This window comes from Antrostomus carolinensis, unplaced genomic scaffold (assembly GCF_000700745.2).
Source record: "Antrostomus carolinensis isolate BGI_N321 unplaced genomic scaffold, ASM70074v2 scaffold5012, whole genome shotgun sequence".
Classification (NCBI taxonomy): domain Eukaryota; kingdom Metazoa; phylum Chordata; class Aves; order Caprimulgiformes; family Caprimulgidae; genus Antrostomus; species Antrostomus carolinensis.
The window spans coordinates 24,442-35,228 of record NW_010297421.1 but is presented as its reverse complement, the minus strand read 5'-3'; the positions used below and the strand labels follow the sequence as shown (position 1 = coordinate 35,228).

Genomic DNA, 10,787 nt, shown 5'->3' with positions numbered 1-10,787 from the left:
TTCACCAAAAGGGCAGTCAAGCATTGGAACGGGCTGCCCAGGGAGGTGGTGGAGTCACCTTCCCTGGTGGGATTTAACAGACGGTCAGACAAGGTGCTGAGGGACATGGTTTAGAGGTGGAATTGGTGGTGTTAGGTTTATGGTTGGACTCGATGACCTTAAAGGTCTTTTCCAACCACTGTGATTCTGTAATCTGTGATTACTCTGCCTACTAGTATCTTTTACAAGTAACAAGGGATCTGGAGGTTTACTTGCTAACTTTCAAGTAAATGGTCACTGATAGTTTTTTAACAAATGCGTCCTTCTTACATTCAGTACTGGAATGGTGCTCTCCAGCTGTTGCAGGAGTTGATTTTGGGATCACTCTTACTAGGTCTAGCTCATTGGGGACAAATAATATTTAAGATATTAACATTTAGTAGCAATATCAACATATTTAAGATGTTAAACGCTATTTAATATGTTAACATTTTGTACATCCTGATTTGCAGCCATGCAGGATATACCTATTGTGGATCTTGTGCAGCCCATGCTTACAAACAAGTGGATCCTAATATTACGTAAGTATAAAAGTCTTTCTTTGCAAAGTGTAAGGCAATGCCATTGCAGTTTTCTGAGAAGCTGAATGTTCTTTTTACATTCTTCCACCTCAAAGTACTAAAATTTTAATTTTGTACTCTATTTAGTCTTTTATGCATCACTTCTGCTTTAACATCGTTAATGTTCACATTGTTTGGATGTTACAAAAGAAAAAAATAATGTAATATTGTTAAAAATGTAAAGCACTATTTTCAAAAATTAGTGAGAATTATTGATAACTAACTTTTTAGAAGGGAGGAGTTAAAGGTGTTTTTTTTGCAGGTAATAGCATTTAATTTACTTTATTGCTTGCTTTATTCCACTGCTTTTATAAAAGCCTAAGCTGGGGTTTTTTTTACTGGTCACAGAATGTCTTTGTTTCTTTTTTGTTTTGTTTTTGTTGGAAGGTTATATTTGGTTTTTAAGTATGTTAAAATATTTGATCATGATTCTGCATTGGTTTTTCAGTGCAGGATTATGGGCTGAATGCTACCAGGATTCTCTTCTGCTGTGGAGAAAGTGACCAAGTGTGTGTGTGTATAGTATTTGAAGTCAGTGAAAGTTACTTGTTGCAATAATTTTAAGTGGACTTGTCTTTCTAACAGCATAACAGTTTAAAAAAAGGAAAATAAAAAACAACACGCTACTGTAGTCTGTGCCTGCCTCTGAAAATATGAATCCAGTTATTCTAGGTTAAAGGAATACAATTCTTATGTGTTCTGATGACTGCAATGTTTTTTTAAATGAAAAAAATTTAAAACATCTCCAGTATTTACTCAGAGTATGTATTTTGCAATGTTGATATAAAAACTGGCTATGTCTGTCAGTTGCTTATGAGATAACATGTTGTAATGTTCTCCAAAGACAATCATTTTGATTCTTTCTAAACTATTGTAAAAAAAGAAAAAAAAATAAGATAACTTAGTGTGACAGTTTTTCTAAAATTTCTAGAACAAGATGCATTCCCCAGGTTCAGTGACATGGCGTATACTGAACTTTCTGGATCATTTGCTATTGTACCATATGGGATGTTTAAAATCAGTCAGTCATTAATCTTTCAGCTGAAGTATTGCACGTTTGGATATTTTGTTTTTACGAGCTCTGTAAAATGTTTTAGTATTTTAGTGTAGTCTGCTATAACATTCCGCAAGTAAAGATTATTTTCTTTTTTCCCCCCTTACATGTCTCCCACCTCTTTAGCTCAGTGCCAGAAGCAAGATGATATAATCCTGAATCCGAAAAGCTGTGTTTCCTTTAGCTTTTTTTCTTCTTCAAGTCCTGTGGCAGGAGACCCTTAATGTCTAATCAAAGGCCAGGATCTGAGGACTTGATGAAATAACGTCATGATAACGTGTGAAAGCTTGCAGTATCGGCTAAAGCTGAGAATGTGCAGGTCCAAGCCCTTGTTGTTGATCCAACAGCTGGATTAAAAACAGCATTTGCGAATGACTTAAATCTGAATTCACTGAAATCTGAAGTAAGGCTAATCAAGTGAATAAGTGAAAAGCTCTGAATAGATGCTAAATCCATAGTCTTCATTTGAGGGTGCATATTTGTAGTTGTTGAAGGTGGTGTGTAACTGAAGGTTGTGTGAAGGTTCTCTCCAAGGAGAGAATCCAAAAATCTGTTCTAAGGGGCTATAACACATCATTCAGCCTCCAAATGAGTCCAGTTGGATACATTTCTAGCTGTTGAGTTGCCCTCTGATATATAACCTGCTTAAAAGGCTTAAGGCTACAGGAAGCTTTGTTGAACTGATCTCACAATCGTTTCTGAGATCCTGAGCAGGTCTAGGCTATGGATTTGATCTGTGGTCTTACACACAGCAGAGTAAAACTCTATTGGGAACCACCAGAAAGTATCACTTTGTACATTTTTATTAAACTTGTTACTCTAAACCAAGTCTCTGTACCATTGCAGTTGTCTAAATTGTGGGCTTTTGTGTTAATTGTTGTAGCCGAAAAATTTTCATTCTTGGGCCTTCCCATCACGTGCCCCTTTCCCGATGTGCACTTTCCAGTGTGGACATTTATAGAACACCTCTGTATGATCTCCGAATTGACCAAAAGAGTAAGTGCATGATAAAGCTTATGTCTTGAAGATTGCTGAGGCTTGAGTATTAACTGTGGTACTGCAGTGCTGAGGGCTTTCTTGTTGGGCACTTTTTATTGCTTTTAAGTGACATACAAGTATAAATCTGTTTTTACTGCAATGAAAGCTAACTTCTGAAAGATACTGGTGGTTGCAGGCATTGCTGTATTATGACCTTAAATTCTCTCTTATTTCTGCAAGTAAAGAATTCTCAATCTTTAATTATTTTTTCCATTATGAGTGTATACCTCTTGACAAGTGATCTTTAAAAGGGATCTCAACATTAAAAAGTGCCACTATTTGGATAATAGCCCACTACACACATGTTCCATTATTTTATGAAGTATTCTGTCTGGGGAAAAAAAGATGGTGCTTTAGTTGGTTTGAGTTTGTTAACAGTAGAGGAATAAAAAGCTGCTTTTATTCGGTTGCATTACTGCATGTGACTTTTTTTTTTTTAACTTGAAGAGTACCTACAGAAATTAAAAACTGTTAGTCTGTGAAATACCAGTCTTTCTACTTTCTACGTAGTGCCTGCAGACATTTCCTTAAATAACCCATGTTTCAGTTTTTGTAGAACTCCTTTGTAGAGTGGAGAAGGAGGCACAGCCCTACATTGAATTCTTCATCCAGCGGAGAGTTTTCAAAATGCAGAGATGACTCTGCATACCACGAAGTGCACTTGAGAGTACAAAAGGAAACTTATAAATGTGGATTACTTAATTAGTTTTCTCTGTCTCTAGATTTCATTAATCAATTAATAATAAATTGTATTAATATAACAGCATATCCAGCAATTCAGCTGATCAGTGTATTAATATAACAGCATATCCAGCAATTCAACTGATCAGCTTTTTTTTTAAAAAAAACAACAAACCAAAACATATGATTCTACGTAGTGCCTGCAGACATTTCCTTAAATAACCCATGTTTCAGTTTTTGTAGAACTCCTTTGTAGAGTGGAGAAGGAGGCACAGCCCTACATTGAATTCTTCATCCAGCGGAGAGTTTTCAAAATGCAGAGATGACTCTGCATACCACGAAGTGCACTTGAGAGTACAAAAGGAAACTTATAAATGTGGATTACTTAATTAGTTTTCTCTGTCTCTAGATTTCATTAATCAATTAATAATAAATTGTATTAATATAACAGCATATCCAGCAATTCAGCTGATCAGCTTTTTTTTAAAAAAAAAACAACAAACCAAAACATATGATGGTGTAGTATGTGCAAATAAGAATTCAGTGACTGGGCAAATGCACGCATGTTTTCAAATGTGTTTTATTTGTGTTACTTAAATTTTGTATCATAACTGAAAATCTTTCTCAATATGCTAACAAAGTCACTGATTTAACACACTTATTTTGTAAACTGAATCAGTTATTTTTGTATCTTAATAACTTGAACATAATTTTAATCCTGAATTTATTTAAAAAACAAGTGGTTTATGATGACAGCCCGTTGAGGCAAGTAATTTGCTATAGTGGGCTTGTTCTGATAAAGATGCACTATAGTTTGCTTTACAGTGTGGGTTGTTTTTTTTTGTTTGTTTGTTTGTTTTTTTAAAGTAGTAAAAGGTAATTTTTAATTCATTTCAGTTTATGGAGAATTGTGGAAGACTGGAATGTTTGAGCGTATGTCCCTACAGACAGATGAAGATGAACACAGTATTGAAATGCATTTGCCTTATACTGCTAAAGCCATGGAAAGGTACTAGGGCTAATTACTACTTCTACAAGAATGAGCCTTATGTGCATTAAATGTTTGAACTACATATGAAGTGCAGTAGGAAGTAATAATACACTTTATGGTATATAATACCCTATATGATGTATAATACTTACACTGCCCCAACTCCCCAGTAAAAATTTTGGGGAGGAGGGGATCAGAGACTAGGATTAGTTGCTATAATAGAAACTGTGAGTGGAGCAAACACCTGAATGATGAAATTGGAACATCACTTACAAACAAATTTATATGTTTATATTGACTTAATAGAGTTAATATCAGATGTGCTTTCATGAATCTTTCTCAACAGTGGATTTTTTTTCTTTTTAATTTTTGCATTTTGTGGTGTGGTATTTGGGTTTTTTTCTTTTTCTTTTTCTTCTTTTTTTAAAAACTTTTCTTCCATAGTATTTGTCATTTTCCCTGGAGCGTCAGTATACATCTAGATGCTATCTTGTGCATTTTCATATACATTGAAAAATGACCCAACATCTGTGCAGCATCTCTACAGGGAGAATTTAAATTTTACTTTATTGCTGGTTTCATTGTGTCTTTCCTTTTTGTTTGCCTGATGTTTTCACTTTGCAGCAAAGATAAATACTGTTTTGGAAGGGGATTTGTTTTCTGAAATGGAAGCTGTTTCAGGTTGTAAAACAACTTCCTAGTTTGACTTTAGCAAATTAACTGTATCTTCAATTCAATAATGCCCTTTTAAAACATTCTGCAATTTCAGTTAGCAAGCCCTGAAAAAACTTCAGATGTTACTTGAATTACAACCTCTTTTCTTTTGCTTATAAGCCATAAGGATGAGTTTACTATTATTCCTGTGTTGGTCGGAGCACTGAGTGAGTCAAAAGAGCAGGAATTTGGAAAACTCTTCAGTAAATACCTAGCTGATCCTAGTAACCTCTTTGTGGTTTCTTCTGACTTTTGCCATTGGGGTAAGTTTCACATCTCTTCATTACAACAGTATGATTAACATTTTGTAGTGATTTTCAAATAGTGTATTTTATTAAACATTGAACATATTAACTTTTGGTAAATGTATCTTTGAAACTGAAATGGCTTTGTAAAGCTGAAAGAGCTTTTTTCATTTTTTAATCTGGAACAATAGATGAAAAATAATGTGGTAATGTGTTTTCAGTGTAGTGGAGAAAAATGGTGAAGGTGTATGGGTTTATATGCATCTCTCTACTATTGCAATGAAATAAGTGTCTGAAGTTTCTTGCTCTTTTTACTCTTCTTTTAAGCACCTTAAAGCAACTTGCAAAACTAATTAGCTAAAAATTCACTGGACATGGCAACATCCCTCTGATGGAAATAAGTTTTGTATGTTTTACTGCTGGGTAGGATAGCCGATGGAGTATTTATGCCAATTCACCAGAGCTATAAAGACTCCAGAAGCCTTGACTTCTGTCCTGCTTTAACACTTCATTTTTCTTTTAAGTGTGATAATAGCTGGAAAAGGGACTGCTTCAGAAATATATGTTTTATATTACACAACAGACCTTCTTCCCGTTTTACATTGTCATCTTTGGTCAACTTACATAATTAAGTGCATATTTTACTTGTCTTTGAGTTGTGGAATAGGTGGAGGTATATAAGAATGACCTGGGTTCTGTTGTGGCTAATGAACCATCTAGAACTGTTCATTGAATTATCATGAACTTTTTATTTTAACCTTCATTTACTGTGGATATTGTTGTGCAAGCAGAAGTAGCCCAACTCGAGGGTTGACTTTCTCAAGAGGGATAGCGAAATGAAATGTTGCTTTACTTTTTAATTTATAGAATTGGTTTCCAAGGCAATAACAGGCAATTAATAAGTGATACTGCAGTGTCAGTTCTACATAGTAGGTTTTTCTTTAGGAATATAGTTGCCCATCATGTATTTTTATACTTCGCTTCTGGGCTGCTACTTTGATGATTGCCCTAGGATTTCCTCAGTAGAGCTAAAAAGTGTAAAAATTAATGGAGATTACTACTTTACAAATATTATAATCTCAATTATTTAGTAAGTACTAGGGAGTGTTTTAGCTACAATTTTTCCCTTTTTTATTTTATACATGATTTTTGTTTCAAGGTCAGAGGTTCCGTTACAGTTACTATGATGAATCCCAAGGAGAAATTTATAGATCCATTGAGCACCTAGATAAAATGGTAAGTTTTCAGATTTGGTGGAACTAACTAACAAATTTCTCCTGTACATTACATTTCTTTGAACACTTTAGAAATTTCTCTAACAAAATATTATAGATTAGCTATTTTATTGAATGTATACTTTTCCTTTGTTTGCCACAATAAGGACTTAGCTGTTGTTTTGAGCTAGTATCCTCCATTTTACTGACTGCGCACATTATACTGCGGATATAATCTAGTAAGCATAATTTATGAGAATAAATGCATGTTCACCTACCTAAAATGCCCTAGTGTAATGTAATTCCTGTCCACATGCCCTCTTTAAGTTTTCAAGATGCAATAAGAATTAAGAATTGAGTATCATAGTAGTTAAGGCTTAATAGCTATGATACCTGCATATTGAAACAGCATTGTGATCTATGCTAATAGTTTCAGCAACATCCATTTTGAGGAGGAAATGTTGTAGGGAATTGTGCTGGTCAGGAAAACAAAAGTCACCATTTCCTTGGGAATAGTCTCCCTGCCCTGCCACCTTACTCTGTAGTAGGTGGCGAGGAAAAGCAGTAGACCATACTTGATTCTGGATTGGCAGACTGCTGAAAGGAATATTAAATACATAAAGATCATGATGCCAGTTGTGTTGCATTTTCTTTGCAGCCACAGGAACTAAGGATCTGTTTTTAAATGGAATACTGTGTTAACATTCAAGGCTATACTTCAGGCACAGAATTGAAGTAATTCTTCTGGAAATATGTAACCTTAAAATCAGTTTTAAAACTGTTTGGATCATTTATGTAACTTCTGTAAAATCTGTTAGAAGAGAGAACTGTTGTTATTCAGGGCATGTTAATTTTTCTCCTTGTCTTGAAGGAATGAATCCTATCTGCTGGAGAGATCTCTGGAGTTTTTTGCTTTGTGTACCCATATTAACCTCTTTGTTTTTCCACTATTCATCACTGAAATGGAAATAGTAAATAATTTGTCTTCATTTTATTTATCCCATTTTAAATAATTCTTGTTGTCAGCTCAGAGGTTTCTCTTATAGAGGCAAGTGTTTTCCTACAGAGTCCTGGAATTTGCAGCTCTGAGTATTTTTGCAGGAGAGCAGATTAAGGTGCATTAGCAAACGTTATTTTCCTCATGTTAATTTCTGTGGTGAAAGCTTGTAGAAAGACTGGACTTTGGCATTTAATTACTTTTAGTGAATATATTGCTGCACCAGCTCTTTCTTTTGGTTATTCAGCCCAAAGGATATGACATTATTTGTAATATTGTAAATGATGTCTTCTGTTTAATAACTATTAAAATAGTTTTCCAGTTAAGACTGAAAAAGTGAATATGCTGTGTAGCAATATACTGTGGTTATTTTTTGCCTGTTTATATCGTGCCATATGTGAACACATGACTGTATTCAAACGCTGCAGAATGGGTTTTGCTTTCAGTGAATTTCAGGAATTTCTTTTTAGTAGTGTTGTGGGTACACTTGGGACCTATCCACAATGCCACAAAGATCTCCCTGTCATGTTTCTTCAGCTTTTGGAGGCAGTTTATTCAATTTTATATGCCCGACTCAGCTAATTCTTGTTTCCTTAGATAAGTATTGAATTCTCCTTAGCATGTAATTTTGGCATGCTAAAGAAACTTATATTGTTATAGGACTCTTCACAAAGAAAACAGCGTTGAGAGACAAACTGTACTAAAACCATCAGAGGTTTTAACCTCTGCTATTACTGACCCCGTAATTTTATTGGACCTAAGCAGGAAAGCAGTTGGCCGAGTGCTTTGTAAGAAGGAAGATACTCTGTGTTAAGATGAAATTACTTTTGCATAGAAATGCCCTTGTGGGAGGACAGTTATTTAGACTGGACCTTAAGTACAGATGCATGATGGTTTTCCTGGCTTAGCGCATAAACAACACTAAACGCTTTGGGCATTGAAGATTTACTAACCTGGTAACTGCTGTGAGAAATCTTATTTGTTGTGATTTTAAGTTGGAGCCCTTAGACTCCAGCATTTAAAAAAATAGAAAGTAGTAAATATTGCTGGGCAGACATCAGTTTCTCCATGGTAACTCTTCATGTGACCGCTCTGTTACCCTGGGGATACCACAGTGCACCTTGTGAAGTGACGGTGACAGGAGTAAACAGGCCCAGGGTTAATAGGGAAGAATCCTCAAATGAAGAGTTATAATTGAGCAGCTGATGTGCAATAATTTGTTTGTATATCATAACCTGATACCTACCTTCTTCTTAAGTAAAAGAAGGGAAGTATTCTGTAAGATGTCATTGAAGAGTAATTATTTTTTTTATTATGGCTAGCCAGAAAACGCAGACTGCTCGCTTCAATCTTCACTGCCAGATTGCTCACTTCATATCTGTTTGTGAAGCCTTAGGCCTCACTTGTGCCAATAGGAGGATTCTGTTCCCCAGAATGCTGAAGGGGGAGGATAATGCAGGTGCTGAGGAGAGAACAGCCAGCAGTTGTTCTGCAGGAGTGTGCACAGCACAGGTCACTTCTCAGGTGGCTCTAAAGAACTGCTGGATTTGGGTGGCTTCTGCAGTGCCAATACAGTCTGGGAAGGCTTCTTAGTTTGGGCATAATATAAGATCACAACTCTTTGCCTGGGTGCCCAGCTCCCTGCTCTATCTGCTCTGCCCAGCCAGTGCTTTTCCTATTAGTTGTTTATTTTCTAGTCTGACTCACACATGCGAAGATAGTTGAACTGGATAAGGCTAAGACCAAGTTTGTTTCTGCTTCCATAAGTATGCTACTAGTTGATATTTTAAGTGTGAAGAAGCAGCTGAAGTAACTGATTGCAAACTTAAACTTTAATAATCCAGCCAAAGGATTATTAAAGGATAAAATAAGCCTGTGGTTTGGGGTTTGGTTTGTTGGGTTTTTTTCTTTTCGTTTTTTTTGTAAGCTTGTAGATACTTGATCCTATAGAGGATGATATTAAAGTATGTAACTGCTTTTAATCATATTAAGTGCTCTGTGCTAGGATATTGTAGATGCCATTTACGGTGTCTGGTTAACTGAGATATACAATTTCTATGTGGTGCCATAATAACCATGTGATAAACTGCAGAACTGTGTAGTGGTTTGCATTTTTATCATGTGGGTTTTGTCATGTATTTTAATTTTGTTCTAAACCATGCCCAACTGTGTTATTTTGAATACTGAAAATTATTAACTTCATACTTCTGCTTTTAAAAAGAATAAAACACAACCTGCCAGAATGTTTCCTCAGTTTCTCAACACCATTTTAGACTGAGAAACAAGCTTGGTGGTCTTTGCTCCTCTGCCACAATGATTTTTAAATCCAAAAGATTGAAAAGTTCAGTGCAGCTGAATGCTTATAGGATATGTGTTAATGACAGTTTCCTATGTATTTTCTCCAACCTGTGATGTATGGAGCTCTGTTAGCATTTGCTGGGATGAACTGCATAGCTCTAAATGTTTTGCAGTGCTGAACTGTGCATTGAAATAAGCTTACTAGGCATTCTGATAAACCCATGTCCATTCATTTGAGACACGTGCTCAAATGCCTCTGCCCAGTATGTTCCAGTGACAGCTATAAATCTCTCAATTGAGCAGCCATTTTCATTTTTTAAAAAGTTGTTAAAGGGTTCACAGTTGAATAAAATATATTCTTATGAGCTGTTCAATATCTGAATAAGTGCCTTATGCCTGTTTCATTACACTTGAGTATATAGTTATTTGGTTCTGCCTTCTTTAGCTTTGTATTGATGTATACAATTTGCAAGTAAACAGATGGCTCAAAGACATGCTGCTTAAACTTTAGAAATGCAATGATATATATTGTAATTGCTGCTAGTTAGAGAATAGCTACCTTTATTTTTTCGGCACTCATTTAGGTTCTGTAGATCTGGAGTGAGTAACAGCTGTAATTACCGGCCAGGGGTCCAAACACCCTCTCCATGACCCTGGAAGAACTGAGCTCTTGCCAGCAATTGGTCAGAATAGTTTGGTTTTATTTTTCCATAAAATTTTTCTCTTTATGAATTCATCTTATGTCTGGTTTTAATTAAAAGTACACAAAGGTGGTGGTTATGGTTGCTGTGTTCTAATCCTCCCTGACTCCCCTGGGAATCTCCAGCTCCTCCATTGTAAGTTCTGATCCAGTCTGAATAATTAGTGTGTCTGCCAGAGCAGCCAACGCCCTTGCAGAGTATTCAAGAGCTTCCACTCTTGAAGTGGAGGCTTCAGACTGACTGACTGCTTCCTGC

General features: G+C 35.7%; 1 protein-coding gene across 1 annotated transcript in view; it reads left to right on the top strand.

The window, feature by feature from the left end:
• The first annotated feature begins 493 nt into the window (after positions 1–493).
• The window catches only part of MEMO1 (mediator of cell motility 1), a 13,636-nt gene continuing 3,342 nt past the window's right edge, over positions 494–10,787 (top strand). Inside the window, exons 1-4 of the mRNA XM_010162099.1 lie at positions 494–560; positions 2,537–2,649; positions 4,270–4,381; positions 6,482–6,558. Of these exons, the coding sequence (XP_010160401.1) occupies positions 494–560; positions 2,537–2,649; positions 4,270–4,381; positions 6,482–6,558 (369 nt within the window). The remainder of the gene's footprint in view (positions 561–2,536; positions 2,650–4,269; positions 4,382–6,481; positions 6,559–10,787) is intronic.